Genomic DNA, 19,263 nt, shown 5'->3' on the forward strand with positions numbered 1-19,263 from the left:
CCTGGTCAGGGTGAGCTCCTCCTGGCCTTTAGCCCAGCTTCCACCTACCTAGCGGTTTGAAAGCAAATGTGAGTAGATAAATAGGTTCCGCTTAAAAGTGGGGAGGTGTTTAAAGCACCCCTAAGGCACTGTGGCAGGTAGCAAGCACAAAATCTCCAAGATGCCGAAATATGGAAAAAGCTGATATATACCTCCATCTATGTATAATTGTCTGTCTTGTTTGTGTATAAATGGCACGGAACGTTTGCTGTAAATGTATGTTCTGTGATCCACCCTGAGTCCCCTTCGGGGTGAGAGGGCAGAATATTAATACTGTAAATAGTATAAATACTGTAAATATATTCTATATTATTATTTTTAATTATTGCTATTGCTCTTATATAATATTATTATTATTACTATTACTATTATTATACATATATATATATATATATATATATATATATATATATATGCTATTATATATTATTATTATTATTTATTGCTATTGTTGTTATGCATTATTACCTTGCCAATATTTTAATTTGGACCATGAAGGATATGTGCAGCCACATTTGGTCCCGATCCATAAAGACATTGTGAGCATCTTTGCGGAACAAACAAATAAACACACACATTATTATTATTATTATTATTATTATTATTATTATTGCTGATATTATTCTTGCTTCCCGCTTTGTCCCCAGGTGAAAAACTCGGCTGCCAACGTACTCAGGGAAACGTGGCTCATCTACAAGCACACTAAGCTGGTGAAGAAAGTAGACCATGCCAAAGTGCGGAAACACCAGCGTAAGTTCCTCCAAGCCATTCATCAGTAAGTCAAACACCTTTACCTGCTTCAACCCCTCCCCTCCCGGGCTTGCTCTATGTCTCCCATGACCTTCCCGAACTTCCCACCTGCTTCGGGGTGTTCCTTTTTGTATGTAAAAGAAAAGGAATTGGTTACTAAGTAGTTTGCACCTGTTTGGAAAGACAGGATTATTGATCTCCCTATGGGGTTCCCAAGTGGTTGGTTTTGTTATTGAGCATGGAATGCAAATGGTAGTTACTAAGTAGTTGCCATTATACATGTCCCCAATTAGCCAATTGTGATATTGTGTGAGCAGAGAACACCAATGGAAAGAAGTAGTTACTAAGTAGTTACCATTATGGCAATGAAATTGCAGGGTCGTTGCTCTATGGTGCCCCAAGTGGCCAGTTTTGGTATTGCTATAGCATGGAACGCAAATGGAAAGAAGTAGTTACTAAGTAGTTCCCATTATATATGCTCTCTGGGGGCCCCAAAAGATCATTGCTCTTTGGGGGGCCCAAGTGGCCAATTTTGATATTGCGTAAGCATAGAACACATATGGAAAGAAGAATTTACTACGTAGTTGCCATTCATTATCCCGTTGTGAAATGGGAGATTGAAGTTCTAAGTAGTTATTTTTACCATTCAAAAATGCAGTGTTTTTTCTGTCTGGGGGCCCCAAGTGGCCATTTTTTATATTGCTTGGGCATCGAATGCAAATGGAAAGAAGTAGTTATTATGTAGTTCCCATTGTACATTGAAAAATGCGAGATTGTTGCTCTCTGGGACCTCAAAGTGGACCATTTAGGTACTGCTTGAGCATAGAACACAAATGGAAAGAATAGTGACTAAGTAGTTCCCATTATACATTACAATTGTTGACTGGAGCCCCCAAGTGGCTGGATCAGGTACTGCAGCCTGGACATTCAGAGGAAGGGGCTGAATCCCATTCCGAAGAGCCAATGCAATGCCTGCTTTTTGTTGGGGGGGGGAGGGGCATTTTGAGGGGTCTCTGTGTGTAATAATGTATTTAAAAACCCATCTAAAGTGATGGGAAATGATGTATTAAAAGACACAACTTCTTCCTGGAAATGATGGGAAATAATGTATTTAAGATGCACCTCCCGCCTGGAAATGATGGGGGAATAATATATTAAAAGACCCACCTCCCATCTGGAAATGATGGGAAAATAATGTAGTAAAAGACCCACCTCCCACCTGGAAATGATGGGGAAATAATATATTAAAAAATCCACCTCTCATCTGGAAATGATGGGGAAATAATGTATTTAAAAAACCATCTTCTTCCTGTAAATAATGGGGAAATAATATATTAAAAGACCCACCTTCTTCCTGGAAATGACGGGTATATAATGTATTAAAAGACCTACCTCCCATCTAGAAATGACTGGGAAATAATGTATTAAAAACCCATCTTCATCCTGGAAATGATGGGAAAATAATGTATTAAAAGGCCCACCTTCTTCCTGGAAATGATGGGAAAATAATATATTAAAAGACCTGCCTCCCACCTGGAAATGATAGGGAAATAATGTATTAAAAGACTCACCTCCCACCTGGAAATGATAGGGATATAATGTATTAAAAGACCTACCTCCCACCTAGAAATGACTGGGAAATAATGTATTACAAGACCCATCTCCCACCTGGAAATGATGGGAAAATAATATATTAAAACACCCACCTTCTTCCTGGAAATGATGGGGATATAATGTATTAAAACACCCACCTCCCACCTAGAAATGATTGGGAAATAATATATTAAAAGACCCACCTCCTACTTGGAAATGATGGGAAATAATATTTTACAAGACCCAACTTCTTCCTGGAAATGATGGAAAATAATGTATTAAAAGACCCATCTCCTACCTGGAAATGATAGGGAAATAATGTATTACAAGACCCACCTCCCACCTGGAAATGAGGGAGAAATATTAAAAGACCCACCTTCTTCCTGGAAATGATGGGGAAAATGTATTACAAGATTCCTCTCCCACCTGAAAATGATAGGGAAATAATTTATTACAAGACCCACCTCCCACCTGGAAATGATGGGGAAATGACATATTAAAAGACCCACTTTCTACCTGGAAATGATGGGAATCTATTGTATTAAAAGCCCCCTCTGCTTGTGTGTGCCACCCCCCTCCCTCCGCCTCCATGCCCCCCTCGCTCCCCCTTCTCTCTTGTGTTATTTACACCACTGTTGTTGTTTTCTTTTGTCTCTGTTTGGCCCCTCCCTCCAACCCCATCCTTGCAGAGCCCAGAAGTAAGTGGATTGTTGTGTCTCGGAGCTGCCTTTCTTCTTCTTCTCTCTTCCTTCTTTGTCAGCGCACTCTTTCTTTCTCTCGTTCTTTCTTTCTCTCTTTCTCTCTGCATGGTTTGTCCATTTGGGTCCTATGCTCAGGATGGAGGCGCATAGGCTGGGCAGTGGCTTCAGTCTCCATTCCTCCGTTTGGTCCCTTTCAATTTTCTGATCTACGCTGCAGCTTTAATGCAGTTTGATACCGCTTTAACTCCCATGGGATCCTTTGGCAGGCAAGGCCTCATTTAACTAAAATTCCCACCACTCCATAGCATATTACTACTACTACTACTACTACTACTACTACTACTATTATGGCTCTCATTGTGCCATGACCATTAAGTAATAATAATAAGCTCTCTCATTGTGCCATGACAGTAACTTAATAATAATAATAATAATAATAATAATAATATAAGTTAAAGTGTCTCATTGTATCATGACAGTTAAATAAACAAGAAATAAACAAGACGAACTCCAACTTTTAGCACAACACCACAAATATTGGGATAGGCATCACTGAAACATGGTGGGATGACTCCTATCGCTGGAAAGTAGACATGGAGGGCTATAACCTCTTTCACAGAAACCGAACAAAGGGGAGAGGAGGCGGAGTAGCGTTATATGTCAAAAACTGTTACACTGCAGAAGAGATGCAAGACAGCAAACCAGGAAACCAGCTTGAAAGCATCTGGATAAGAATCAAGGGAACTGGCACTCAAAAAGATGTTGTTGTAGGCGTCTACTACAGACCTTCAAGCCAGGAGGAAGAACTTGATGAAGTCTTCTACCAACAGTTGACCAAACAGGCACAGAGAAGAGATGTAGTAGTCATGGGCGATTTCAACTATCCTGATATTTGCTGGAAAACAAACTCGGCCAAGAGTAAAAAGTCCAACAAATTCCTCGCTTGCCTTGCAGACAGTTTCATGGTCCAGAAGGTAGAAGAGGCAACAAGGGGGTCGGCTACTCTTGATCTTATCCTAACAAATGTGGAGGACCTGATCGATGCGGTTGAAGTGGTCGGATCCTTAGGGGCAAGTGACCATGTGCTCCTGCAATTTGAGGTACAAAGGAAGGCCAAAACTAAGACAAGTCAAACCAGCATTTTGGACTTTAGGAGAGCTGATTTCCGAAAAATGAAGGAAACACTGAGCAGCATTCCATGGACACAGATACTAAAAGACAACAGAATTAAGGATGGATGGGAGTTTCTCAAGAGTGAAATACTCGAGGCACAATTGCAAACAGTGCCAACAAAGAGAAAAAATAGGACAAATGCAAAGAAGCCAGAATGGATGTCCAAAGAACTTATAACTGTGCTAAGACACAAAAGAGACATGAACAAGAAGTGGAAAAAGGGAGAAATCACCGAAGAAGATTTAAAACAAATAGCCAACTCCTGTAGGGAAAAGGTCCGCAAGGCTAAAGCACAAAATGAGCTCAGGCTTGCCAGGGACATTAAAAACAATAAAAAGGGCTTCTTTTCTTATGTCAGTAGAAAAAGGAACAAGGAGGCGATAGGGCCTCTTCGAGGAGAAGATGGGGCAATGCTGACAGGGGGTAGGGAAAAGGCAGAACTACTTAATGCCTTCTTTGCCTTAGTCTTCTCACAAAAAGAAAGTCATCTTCAACCTTAGCAAGATGGAGTGGATGAGGGATTAGAGGACATCCAACCCCAAATTGGGAAACAAGTCATCCAGGAATACCTGGCCGCCTCTAAATGAATTCAAGTCCCCAGGGCCAGATCAACTACACCCAAGAGTATTGAAGGAACTAGCGGAAGTCATTTCGGAACCATTGGCAATAAGCTTTGAGAGTTCTTGGAGAACGGGAGAAGTTCCAGCAGATTGGAGGAGGGCCAATGTGGTCCCAATCTTCAAGAAGGGAAAAAAGGATGACCCAAACAATTACAGTCCAGTCAGCCTCACGTCAATACCGGGCAAGATTCTGGAAAAAAAATTGTTATGGAAATGGTCTGCAAACACTTAAAAACAAATGCGGTCATCGCTAATACTCAACATGGATTTATCAACAACAAGTCATGCCAGACTAATCTGATCTCTTTTTACGAGTTACAAGCTGGATAGATGCGGGGAATGCCGTGGATGTAGCGTACCTGGATTTCAGTAAGGCCTTCGACAAGTTCCCCCATGACCTTCTGGCAAACAAACTACTCCAATGTGGGCTAGGCAAAACTACGGTGAGGTGGATCAGTAATTGGTTAAATGGACGAACCCAGAGGGTGCTCACCAATGTTTCCTCTTCATCTTGGAAAGAAGTGACGAGCGGAGTGCCGCAGGGTTCCGTCCTGGGCCCGGTCCTGTTCAACATCTTTATTAATGACTTAGATGAAGGGCTAGAAGGCATGATCATCAAGTTTGCAGACAACACCAAATTGGGAGGGATAGTCAATACTCCAGAGGACAGGAACAGAATTCAAAATGTTCTTGACAGATTAGAGAGATGGGCCAAAACTCACAAAATGAAGTTCAACAGGGACAAATGCAAGATACTTCACTTAGGCCGAAAAAACGAAATGCAACGATACAGAATGGGGGATGCCTGGCTCGAGAGCAGTATGTGTGAAAAAGATCTTGCAGTCCTTGTGGACAACAAGTTAAACATGAGCCAACAATGTGATGTGGCGGCAAAAAAAGCCAATGGGATTTTGGCCTGCATCAATAGGAGCATAGTGTCTAGATCTAGGGAAGTAATTCTACCCCTCTATTCCGCCTTGGTTCGACCACACCTGGAATATTGTGTCCAATTCTGGGCACCACAATTCAAGAGAGATATTGACAAGCTGGAATGTGTCCAGAGGAGGGCGATTAAAATGATCAAGGGTCTGGAGAACAAGTCCTGTGAGGAGCGGCTTAAGGAGCTGGGCATGTTTAGCCTGAAGAAGAGAAGGCTGAGAGAAGACATGATAGCTAAGTATAAATATGTGAGAGGAAGTCATAGGGAGGAGGGAGCTAGCTTGTTTTCTGCTTCCTTGGAGACTAGGACGCGGAACAATGGCTTCAAACTACAAGAAAGGAGATTCCATCTGAACATTAGGAAGAACTTCCTGACTATGAGAGCCGTTCAGCAGTGGAACTCTCTGCCCCGGAGTGTGGTGGAGGCTCCTCCTTTGGAGGTTTTTAAACGGAGGCTGGATGGCCATCTGTCAGGGGTGCTTTGAATGCAATATTCCTGCTTCTTGGCAGGGGGATGGACTGGATGGCCCATGAGGTCTTTTCCAACTCTATGATTCTATGAAATAATAATAGTACGGTAATAATATTTATTTATTTATTTATTTATTTATTTACAGTATTTATATTCCGCCCATCTCACCCCGAAGGGGACTCAGAACACATATACGGCAAACATTCAATGCCGTTATGCATTGAGAAAACAGACAACTGTACATAGATAGAGGTATATATAGGCTTTTCCCCATCATCAGCATCTTGGAGGCTGTGCTCAGGTCCGGTCACAGGGGATGCTGTCACTCCATCCTCCATGCCAAACAGCCTTGTTCGCAAACTTCCTTCTTTCGATCGAATTGCCGGCATTTTTCTGGTATTTCCTTATGGTGCCATTAAAATACCTCCCCGCGTTAACCTATTTATCTACTCACAGCTGTTTTCGATCTGCTAGGTGGGCAGTGAGCTGGACTGAAGGTCAGGCACTCACCCCCAACCCAGGCTTCAAACTGCTAACCTTTTGATTGGCAAGATTTACTGCAGTTGTGTTAAGCCCGGCCCTGCTGTAATAATAATAATAATAATAATAATAATAATAATAATAATTGATGTCGCCATACCAGGTGACAGTCACATTAAGGAAGAACAACAGGAAAAATTCAGCCATTATCAGGACCTCAAAATCAAACTGCAAAGGTTCTGGCATAAACCAGTACAGGTGGTCCCAGTGGTCATCGGCATACTGGGTGCAGTGCCAAAAGATCTCAGCTAGCACTTGCAAAATATAAACATTGACAAAATCACGGTCTGTCAACTGCAAAAGGCCACCTTACTTGGATCTGCGCGCATCATACGAAAATATATCACACAGTCATAGACACTTGGGAAGTGTTCGACTTGTGATTTTGTAATACGAAATCCAGCATATAGATCTTGTTTGCTGTGACATACTGTGTTTTTGTGTCAGTAAAATAATAATAATAATAATAATAATAATAATAATAAAAAGTTAAAGCACTCCCATTGTGCCATGACAATTTAATAATAATAATAACAACAACAACAATTAGAGCATCTAATTGTGCCGTGGTAGTTATCATAATAATAATAATAGTTAGAAGAAGAAACAGCAGCAGCAGATAAAACGCTCCTACTGTGTCATGATGGTTAAATAACAATAATAATAATAATAATAACAACAACAACAACAACAACAATTAGAGCATCTCATTGTGCCATGGCAGTTAAATAATAATAATAATAATAGTTAAATATTAATAATAATAATAATAATAATATAATAAAAATAATAGTATCTCAGCATCTCATTGTGCCACGGCAGTTCAATAATAATAATAATAATAATAATAATAATAATAATAATAATAATGTTAAAGTGCTCTCAAACTGCATTCATTCCATTTTGGAGAAAGCAAACGGAGCTGGGTGTCTATTCTCCTTTTCCCTTCTTTTTGTGGAATCCGCACTCGCCGCATCTGGTCCCAAATTTTGCCCTGTTTGAAAATTTGGATGGTCTTTGATTGATGTATCTTGTAAAGAGAGAGAAAGGTATGGATGTGCCGCATGCGCCATCAGGGCCAGGTCAATGCTGCGTTGTTGTTTTTCCCTCCCGTGCCATCTATGCCTGGGTGCAGGAGAGGTCAGCCGAGGTCACTCTTGTCTGGGAGAATGCTTTCCAGTGGGTCCCATTGCCTTCCTGTCTTCCTTCCTTCCTTTGAGGCTGAGACAGTGTCTCCCAGGAGTCAAACCCACGTCCCAAGGCCTTTCTTTCTTTCCTCGAATTTAAGGCGGTTTGAGAGTGCTTCCTTATATTATATTCTATTATTTATTTATTTATTTTCTCCCCACAAAGGAGACTCCTTGCATTGATTAGGGTTTGCATGCGTCTGCCTCTCTTTCTCTCTCTGCGGATCCATCCCAGGGATCCTGGCTCTTGTGCATGAGGGAGCCGGTCTTCTTCTCCTCCTCCTTCCCCCTGTTTTTTCGCTCCCTCCATCCCATCTGTCCAGGCAGAGACCCACCCTTCTCCCCCATTAAAACCTTGATCTGGGACCCTTTTCCCTTCCAGGCTGCGGAGCGTGAAGATGGAGCAACGCAAGCTGAGCGACCAGGCCAACACACTGGTGGATCTCTCCAAGGTGAGTGCCCCAGAGGCCATCCAGACCAACCCACCATCCAGTCTCTCCCGACAGATGGCCCTCCAGCCTCTGCCTGGCCCCCATCATCGTCGTCGTCATCAAATATTGCTATTATTATTGTTAATAGTTAATTATTATTATTATTATTATTATTATTATTATTATTATAAATAAAAGAGGTCCCCAGAAGCCATCCAGGCCCAACCCACCATCCTCAGACTGACTCCATCACCATCATCATCATCATGATCAAAGAAGGGTCCTCCGAAGGCCATCCAGCCCAATCCTGTTCTGGAAGGTACCATTCAATCCATTCCATCAGATAGCCATCCAGCCTCTGCTTAATAATAATAATAATAATAATAATAATAATAATAATAATGGAATCCTAGAATGGGAAGGGACCTCTAAAGGCCATCCAGCCCAACCCTATTCTGTCATCTTGGAAGGCACCATCCAATCCCTCCTGGCAGATGGCCCTCCAGCCTCTTCCTGGCTCCCATCATCATCATCATCATCATTATCATCAAATAGGAGCCCCCGGTGGTGCAATGGGTTAAATCCTTGTGCCAGCAGGACTGAAGACCGACAGGTTGGAGGTTCAAATCGGGGAGAGCGCAGATGAGCTCCCTCTGTCAGCTCCAGCTCCCTGTGTGAGGACATGAGAGAAGCCTCCCACAAGGATGATAAAACATCAAAACATCCAGGTGTCCCCTGGGCAACGTCCTTGCAGACGGCCAATTCTCTCACACCAGAAGCAACTTGCAGTTTCTCAAGTTGCTCCTGACACAAAAAAATGAAATATTTCTATTATTATTATTAGTAGTAGTAGTAGTAGTAGAAGGAACCCCCAAAGGCTATCCAGTCCAACCCCCGCTTCTCTCCACCTCAACATTACATCCCTGGGATCACATTGGCCTTTTCCGCTGCAGCATCTCACTCTCGACTCAAATTCAGCTTATCATTTACTAAGACTCCCAGGTCCCTTTTGCATGGACTGTTAGGTACGACCCATCCATAGCTTAATCATTTATCATACGAGGGTTGGAACTTTAATAGTGGCAACTATTTATTTTCATATAATACAAAAGTAATACATGCCACAAAGTTTTACAGTCCTTCAATATAGTTGCCAGCATTGTGTACAACCCATTTCCAACAATGTAGAAGTCGTACGACACCTGTTTGCAGCACCTGTTCTGTTTATAGTTCGAATGGAGTGGTCTACTGCCGCAAGAATCTCTGGAACAGTTCTGAATCGAATGCCACAAAGTGGTTCCTTCATCTTCGGAATTAAGTCAAAGTCACAAGGGCTTAAATCTGGGGAGTATGGTGGATGGTACAGCACTTCCCTACCCCATCAATCGAGCAAATCACCCACAGCTTGCGCTGCATGTGGCCAAGCATTGTCATGCAAAATAATAGGGGCGTTTTGCAGAAAGTGTCACTATTTTTTTCTCAAAGCTGGTCTGAGATGGTGTTCCAAAAATGAGCAGTAATACTGCGCATTGATGGTCTGATGTGGGGGAATGGTATGCGTTAGGATGACACCATCACAGTTGTACATGAGAATCACCATAACTTTCACATTGCTGGGGTTCTGACAAAATTTCAAACTTCATGGTGACCTGTCATGATGCCATTTGTTTGATTGGCATTTCAGTTCTGGCTGGTACGATCTGGCCCAAGTCTCATCCAGCGTAATGATACGGCGTAAGAAAGCTTCTCTTTTGTGCTCATAGCACTCCAAGTAGGTACGAGCAGCATCGTATTGTAGCCATTTCTGCATTTCCATCAAATAATGTGGAACCCATTGTGAAGCAATCTTTCTCATGCCCAGGCGTTTTGTCAGAATGTGGAGCTCAGTCGTATGCACAAATCCTGTGTTTCGGGCCAGCTCACGAATTGTATGGCATTGATCACTGTCTACGAGTGCGGCAACAGCATTCACTTCCGCTTTGCTGACACTAGGACGACCTGGCCGATGCATGTCTGCCACATTTTGGTGTCCTTCGTTGAAGGCTTTTACCCACCTTGCCACTGTTCTGTAAGGCAATGCAGATTCCCCACAAGCCTCTTGAAGACCTTGATGACACTGTCGTGCTGAGCGACCTCTGGCACATTCCATCTTTATCCAACTCCATTGTTCTTGTTCTGAAAACATCACGACAACACTTACTTCAGACCGCAAGCATACATGTGACGTAGGAAGGGCAAGTCTTTTTGCTCAGAGTTAACATAGTTATGTAACTAACGTGTGGTATATGCGACATTCTTTGGTTTCGTTGCGTGGCGTCTTTACAGCAGTGTTGCCACTATTAAAGTTCCAACCCTCGTATATTACTTTCCTATGTAATAGAATTGCATTGGCCTTTTTCGCTGTAGCATCACACTCTTGGCTCATGCTCAGCTTAGACTTCTAGTGTCATCCCTCCATCTGCACACTTCAATCCTGGGATCGCATTGGCCCTTTCTGCTGCAGCATCACACTCTTGGCTCATGTTCAGCTTATGAATAATTAAGGTTCATAGATCCCTTTTGCACTGACCCTTAAGTGTCATCCATCCATGCTGCATATCACATCATCAACCCACTTCATCCCTGGGATCGCATTGGCCTTTTCTGCCGCAGCATCACAGTTTTAACTCATGGTCTACTATAACTCTCAGATCCCTTTTGCATAGGCTGTTAGGTTCCACCCATCCATACTGCATATTGCTTCCCTTAATCTGCACGTTTCATCCCTGGGAGCGCATTGACCTTTTCTGCTGCAACATCACAATCCTGGCTCATGTTCAGCTTATGAGTTACTGAAACTCCTAGATCCCTTTTGCATGGACCCTTAAGCATCATCCATCCATACTGCATATTGCATCGTCTACATGCTTCATCCCTGGGAGCGCGTTGGCCTTTTCTGCTGCTGCCTCATCACAATCCTGGCTGATGTTCAGTTAATGAATTATTATAATCTTTTGCATGAACTCTTAAGTGCCGGCCATTTTTACCCCACATCACTTCTCTCCATCTACACAGTTCATCCCTTTGGCCTTTTCCTGCAGCATCACCCTCTTGGCTCATGCTCAGCTTCGACTCCTAGTATCATCCCTCCATTTGCAGGGTTCATCCCTGGGATGGCCTTGGCCTTTTCTGCCACAGCATCATCCTCTTGTCTCCTGCCGCCCTCCCTGCAGACGCAGAACGTGATGTACGACTTGGTGTCGGAGCTGCAGGAGCGCAACGAGGACCTGGAGAAGCGCATCCACATCCTGGAGGAGAAGATTGACCTGCTGGGCCTGACGCTGCACACCTTGCCGGGACTGGTCAGCCAGGCCTTGCAGCAGCAACGCCAGCAGCAGCAGCATCCCCATCCTCCTCCTCCTTCTTCCCGTAGGAAGTCCCCCTCCACCGCCCCGCACACGTCTTCCGACAGCGGATGAGGACCCCTTTCCGCATCTATCTATCAGTGGCGCTCTCTCTCTCTCTCTCTATGGCCATTGTGTGGCCCTTCCTCTTGGAGCTTTTTTTCTGGAAAGCCTTAGAGACACTTGGGATGAACCCAGACTGTGACCTCGCCTGACCTTTCTGCCCCAGATGGACTTCAGGGCAAGGAGGAGGAGAGACATAAACAATAACACTCTGCAAAGCCATTTTTTTCTAGACGGTTGTTTTCTTTTGTTCTTATTCTTATTATTTAGACATATATTATCCATAATAGGAAACTTGGGGGTTGTTATGGGAGGGGAAGGGTTCGGAGTGCGGAAGAACACAATCAGAAGGTAAGTGTGTGTACATACATATGAAGAAATATTATATATATATATACACACACGCACACACACACATAGAATCAAAGAAATGGTATACGTATACGTGTGCATGTGTATGTGTGTGTGTGTGTATATATATATATATATATATTCAAAGAAATATATATATAGAATAGAAGAAACATTTATATATATATATACCCACACATGAAATATTGTATATATATATATATATACACACACACACACACACATGGTATCTAAGAAATATTATATATATATATATATATATATATATATATATAAGAAATAATATATACCTAAGAAATATATATTTAAGAAATTATATATATATATATATACACACACACACACACACACACATATACATACACATACACACATGGTATCTACAAAATACTACATATATCTATATATCGATATAGATATATAAGTGTGCGTGTGTATATACATGGAATATTTTATGTGTATGTATGTATGCATATATATATGTGGAATATTTTTTATATTCATAATAGTTCTTTGTTTCTAAGACGCCTCTGATTATAAGATACACACTAACTTCACCAACATATATATACATACATACACACACACACATAAATATAATTATTTATATAGGCAAGGAAATATTAGATAAAATATTTTTTATGTATATTTCTTCGATTCTAAGAAACTGTTGATCAGAAGACACACATTAAGTTCATCGACAGAAGAATAGAATATTATATGTGTGTGTATTTATGTGTGTGTAAGAAATATAGATAGATAGATAGATAGATAGGTATTTGATTCTAAGAGGCCATCAGTCATAAGATGCACACTTCACCAATAGTAAAAAAGTTTATATATGTATATGTGTGTGTGTGTGTGTGTGTGGGTATGGGTATACACACACATATATAAGTACCTGTGATTCTAAGGTGCACCTAAGTTTTAGATATGCTTATATGAGGGGGAAAGTGTGTCTTATCATATAATGCTTATATGGGGAGTAAAGTGCACCTTAAAATAGAAAAATTCAACACACACACACACACATATATATACGCACACATATATACGTAGTATATATAGACACACCCCTTTTTTAGAGATGTTTATTATATGGGAAAAAGTGCATTTTAGTATATAAAAATTCTCTATATAGTAATAATACTATATATATATATATGTATATATATGTATATAATATGTAGTATATATAGTATATTATATAATATATATTCTATAGCATATATATTATATATACTCTATATATATATATATATATATATATATATATATAGTGTGTGTATATATATAGTATTTCTTCAATTCTAAGATGCACCCAAATATCATTATATATAATATTAATAATATATCTAATTAATAATAATAATAATATATAATAATATCTATTTAATACTATATGTGTGTGTGTGTTAATTGTATACATATATATATACACACACACATACACACAGGATTATTTCAAAAAGGATAAGGTCCCGTCCCCATTGCAATGATAAGGCCTCCCTCGCAGAGCTGTTGGGAAGGCGACCGTATGCAAAAACAAACAAACACGAACATATGCAAACCATAGAAGATAAAAGTCACCTAGTAATAATAAGAATAATACAATAACATGTTGACCTTGTGACCTGTGCTCTTCTGAAGATGATGGACCTTTCGGGGGAAAGGGTCGGACGAGTTAGTATTTCTTCTTAGGAATATGCGATTCTTTGGTTCTCTCTCTCTCTCTCTCTCTCTCTCTCTCTCCACAGTGTTTTATGTACACTGCTTATTATTCTAAAGTATGCAGATGAATGACAGATAATAAAAGGCTCTGGCTCCAAAGGCTCCATTCTTCATCCCTGTCTTTGCAAATAGAGACATTTTTCTATGTTCTCCAATGAGACTTTATAATGGGCAATAGTCAGCAATGGGAAAGGATGCTTTCTTCCCACCTGTGCCTCTGGTGTCCCCATATGGCCACACGATGCAGTGTTATACATTATGATTATTATGTTTTTATTATGTTCATTATGCTTATGTTTATAATAATTATTATGGCCATTATATTTATGTTTATTATTAATTATTATTATGTTATTATTATACTTAATATATTTATGCACATTGTGGTTATTGTTATGGTTATTTATTATTATTATTATTGATATTATAAGTATGGTTATGATATTGTTATTGTTGGTTATTATTCTATTATATTATTCTGTTAGTCTATTATTATTATTATATTATTATAGAATCATAGAGTTGGAAGAGACCTCGTGGGTCATCCAGTCCAACCCCCTGCCAAGAAGCAGGAAAATCCATTCAAAGCACCCCTGACAGATGGCCATCCAGCCTCTGTTTAAAAGCCTCCAAAGAAGGAGCCTCCACATATATTATTATTATATTTATGTATATTATTATGATTATTGTTATGTTATTATATTTATTATTATGGTTATATTCATTAAGTTTATTATTATTATCACTATTATATTATTTTTGTATTATATTTATGTTTATTAATATCATTATTATTATGTTTACTATTATTATGTTTGTTATTATATTTACTAGCTTGGGGACCTGGTGGTACCCGGGTTGTTTGAGAAAGGCATTGTTTGTCTATGCTCAAAGTTTAGTCTAGATCCAATGTCAGCTGGGTTCAGTGGATGCGGGTGAACTACAACTCCCATATGCAAGTCCCATTGTCCATCCTCCTCCAAACCACACCAAGATGTAGAGTGGGTCATGGGGGCTCTGTGTGCCAAGTTTGGTCCTGATCCATCATAGGTTTGGGTCACAGTGGTCTCAGGAAGTGAGTAAAGGTACTGCAAGTCCCATAATCCATGGTTCATCCTCCTCCAAACCACAACAGGAAGAAAAGTGGGTAATGATGGTTCTGTGTGCCAAGTTTGGTCCTGATCCATTATTGGTAGAGGTCGCAGTGGTCTCAGGAACTGAGTGAAGGTACTGCAAGTCCCATCATCCATCCTCCTCCAAACTGCACCGGGATATAGGGTGGGTCATGGGGGCTCTGTGTGCCAAGTTTGGTCTTTATTGGTCATTGGTCTGAGTCGCAGAAAGTGAGTGAAGGTACTGCAAATCCCATCATCCATGGTCTGTCCTCCCCCAAACTGCACCAGGATGTAAAGTGGGTCATGAGAGGTTTGTGTGCCAAGTTTGGTCCAGGTCTGTGATTTATGGGGGCCACAGTGGTCTGTGGGACCTGAAGCCTTTGAAAGTACTGCAAATCCCATAATCCATTGCCCAAACTACACCAGGACGTAAAGGGGGTCATGAGGGTTGTGCATACCAAGTTTGGTCCAGGTCCGTCACCTGTGCAGGTCACAGTGGCCTGTGGAAGTGGGAGCCAATCAGAAAGCTGCCACACACATACATATACACATATACAAATATTTACTTTTGTTATAGACAAGCTTGGGGACCCGGTGGTGCCTGGGTTATTTGAGAAAGGCATTCTTTGCCTGTGCTCGCAAGTTTAGTCTACATTCAATGTCAGCTGGGTTCAGTGGGTGTGGGTGAACTACAACTCCCATATGCAAGTTCCATGGTCCATGGTCCATCCTCCTCCAAACCCCACCAGGATGTAGAATGGGTCATGGGGGCTCTGTGTGCCAAGTTTGGTCTTGATCAACCATTGGTGTGGGTCGCAGTGGTCTCCGGAGATAGATATAGATAGATATAGATTATTATAATTATTATATTTATTTTGTGTATTGTATTTATGCTTATTAATATTATCATTATTATGTTTAGTATTATTGTGTTTATTATTATTATATTCGATATTGTTGTTTATTATTATTTTTGCCATAAGTCTATGCAAAATAGGTCTCTCCAGAAGTTAAAGATGGCGCAACAAGGAGATTGATCTTTATCTTTTTGGATCATTGCAGTCTTTGCCTGGTTTCAAGATGGCTATGACTCTTGCTTTCCTCCAGATTTTGGGGATCTGACAGGATGCAATGCAGTTGTTCAGCAGTTTCAGCAGCCAACACCTTGCTTTCGGGGAAAAGTTCATAATTTGTTCCATCCGTACATCCTGCACAGAATTAAGGAAAAAATAGACCCATGTATGATTCCACAGCAAGCTGGTGTCAGAAAAGGAAAAAGCTGCACATCACAAGCTTTTAACTTGATTCAGCACACAGAAGATGGTTTTGAAACACAGCAGATTACAGGAACTGTCTTCATAGACCTGTCAGCAGCTTATGATAATGTAAATCGCCTTCTCCTGAGAAAAGCTTATAATATCATGAAGGACTACCACCTCACCTGCTTCATAGGAAATCCACTACAAAACAGGAGCTTTTTTGTTGAGTTCCAGGGCCAGAGAAGCAGATGGTGAAAACAGAAGAACGGCCTGCCTCAGGGGAGCGTGCTCTCTCCCTCCACGTTTAACATTTACATAAATGATCAGCCACTGCTAGAAGGGACAAAGTTTCATCTACGCTGATGATCCTGCCATCACCGCTCAATCAGAGAACTTTGAAATGGTTGAACAGAAGCTCTACAGTGTGGAGAAGAGCAAACCGCAGACCACTGACTACAATGCAGCCTGAGCCCTGCCACATGCACAGCGGAGGATCTTCTGACAGCAACACCAGTTTCTGGTCAAAGAATATTTAGTATAATGCCAAGCTTTTAACTTTGTTTGTGATTTTTGTATGTATTATAACTGCAATCTCAATTCGCTTCTGACACGATAAATAAATTATATTTATTATTTTATTTATAATTATGGTTATTTATACTCTGCTTTCTCTCTCCACAAAGGAGAACCTTTCACCTCTTATGGCTATGGCTCAGTGCTACAAAGCCGCTTTGAGCCTACTTTGTTAGATAGTAGGCTTGGTTGATTGTGTTCGTTAGTTTCTAAACTCGTTATGCATTCGTATTTAAATTAGCTTACGATCCAATATCTTATATGATTATAATATTATTATATTATATTATTGTATATTATATTATATTATAATATAATATTATATTATAATATTATATTATATTATATTATAATATGTAATGTAATGTAATATATATATTATATTATTATAATATATTATAATATAATATAATATATATAATATATTATAATATAATGTATTGTATTATATTATATTATATTATATTATATCCATCAAAAACAATCCGAAGTAAGAATGGTCAGCACTTACAGGAATCCAGTCTTTAAAACGCTTTAAAATGACTTGTCTTAACCCAGCTAATTGTCTTCCTGGCCAGCAGCTTAAAACTATTATTACTATATATTATATTATATATATTATATTATAATATAATAATATTATTATATTATATTATTGTATATTATATTATAATATATTATGTATATTATATTATAATATATTATATTATATTATATAATGTAATGTAATATAATGTAATATAATGTAATATAATGTAATATAATGTAATAATAGTTTTAAGCTGCTGGCCAGGAAGACGATTAGCTGGGTTTAGACAAGCCGTTTTAAAGCGTTTTAAGGACTGGATTCCTGTAAGTGCTGACCATTCTTACTTCAGATTGTTTTTGGATGGGCTTGGGACAGTTTTTTGATAACACTTTTCCTTGCTTCCACCTTGTTTCCTTGTGTTTTCTAAACCTGTGATTTTGAAGCAGTTTGCGTGAACTGTTATACCAGATTATATACCAGGATAATCCAGATTATTTGCTAAATTACGTTTTTTGTACAGCAATTTGCTACAGACTTTAAGTTCTTGATAGATATACATTGAATTAAGTGCTTCTAGCTAATTTTGTTATTATAACAATAATAATAATAATATAATATAATATAATATATTACAATATAATAATACTATAATAATATAATATAATGTATATAATATAATATATTATATTATATTATATTATATTATATTATATTATATTATATTATAATATGCAAAATAAGTCTCTCCAGAACTTTGTAGAGGTGGCACAACAGGGAGATTGGTCTGTAGCTTTTTGGGTCATTGCGGTCTTTGCCTGGCTTCAAGATGGCGATGACTCTTGCTTTCCTCCAGATTTTGGGGATCTGACAGGATGCAGTGGAGTTGTTCATCAGCTCCAGCAGCCAGCGCCTTGCTTTTGGGCCAAAGTTCTTGATTTGTTCCATCCGTAGATCATCCAGGCCATTTTGCATAGAATTACGGAAAAAATAGACCCATGTCTGGTTCCACAGCAAGCTGGCTTCAGGAAAGGCAAAAGCTGCACATCGCAAGTGTTGAACGTGACTCAGCACATAGAAGATGGCTTTGGAAGGCAGCAGATCACAGGAGCTGTCTTCATAGACCCGTCAGCAGCCTATGATACTGTGAACCACCGCCTCCTCCTGAGAAAAATGTATAATATCACAAAGGACTACCACCTCACCAGCATCATAGGAAACCTGCTACAAAACAGGGGCTTTTTTGTTGAGTTCCAGGGCCAGAGAAGCAGATGGCGGTATCAGAAGAATGGCCTGCCTCAGGGGAGCGTGCTTGCTCCATCCATGTTCAACATCTACACAAATGACCAGCCACTGCCAGAAGGGACAGAGAGTTTCATCTATGCTGATGACCGTGCCATTACCTCTCAAGCAGGGAGCTTTGGGATGGTAGAACAGAAGCTTTCCGAAGCTCTAAATGCTCTTACTGCCTATTACAGGGAAAACCAGCTGATCCCCAACCCATCTAAAACACAGACATGTGCCTTTCATCCCAAGAACAGAGAAGCATCCCGAGCTCTGAAGATCACCTGGGAAGGAATCCCACTGGAGCATTGCAGCGCACCCAGATACCTGGGAGTCACTCTGGACCATGCTCTGACCTACAAGAAGCACTGCCTGAACATCAAGCAAAAAGTGGGTGCTAGAAACAGTATCATACGAAACCTGACTGGCACAACCTGGGGATCACAACCAGATACAGTGAAGACATCTGCCCTTGCGCTGTGCTACTCTGCTGCTGAGTATGCATGCCAAGT

At 40.1% G+C, this 19,263-nt stretch overlaps 1 protein-coding gene across 9 annotated transcripts in view; it reads left to right on the forward strand.

The window, feature by feature from the left end:
* The window catches only part of KCNN1 (potassium calcium-activated channel subfamily N member 1), a 54,804-nt gene extending 37,798 nt beyond the window's left edge, over positions 1-17,006 (forward strand). For 5 of the 9 annotated variants that reach the window (XM_067473046.1, XM_067473047.1, XM_060786156.2 and 2 more), the window contains 3 exons: positions 687-814; positions 8,397-8,466; positions 11,658-12,365. In XM_067473046.1, the coding sequence (XP_067329147.1) occupies positions 687-814; positions 8,397-8,466; positions 11,658-11,903 (444 nt within the window). In that variant the 3' untranslated portion in view covers positions 11,904-12,365. The other 4 variants (XR_009631999.2, XM_060786154.2, XM_060786155.2 and 1 more) reach the window with 4 other exon arrangements.
* The last annotated feature ends 2,257 nt before the right edge of the window (positions 17,007-19,263 follow it).

This window comes from Anolis sagrei, chromosome X (genome assembly GCF_037176765.1).
Source record: "Anolis sagrei isolate rAnoSag1 chromosome X, rAnoSag1.mat, whole genome shotgun sequence".
Lineage (NCBI taxonomy): Eukaryota > Metazoa > Chordata > Lepidosauria > Squamata > Dactyloidae > Anolis > Anolis sagrei.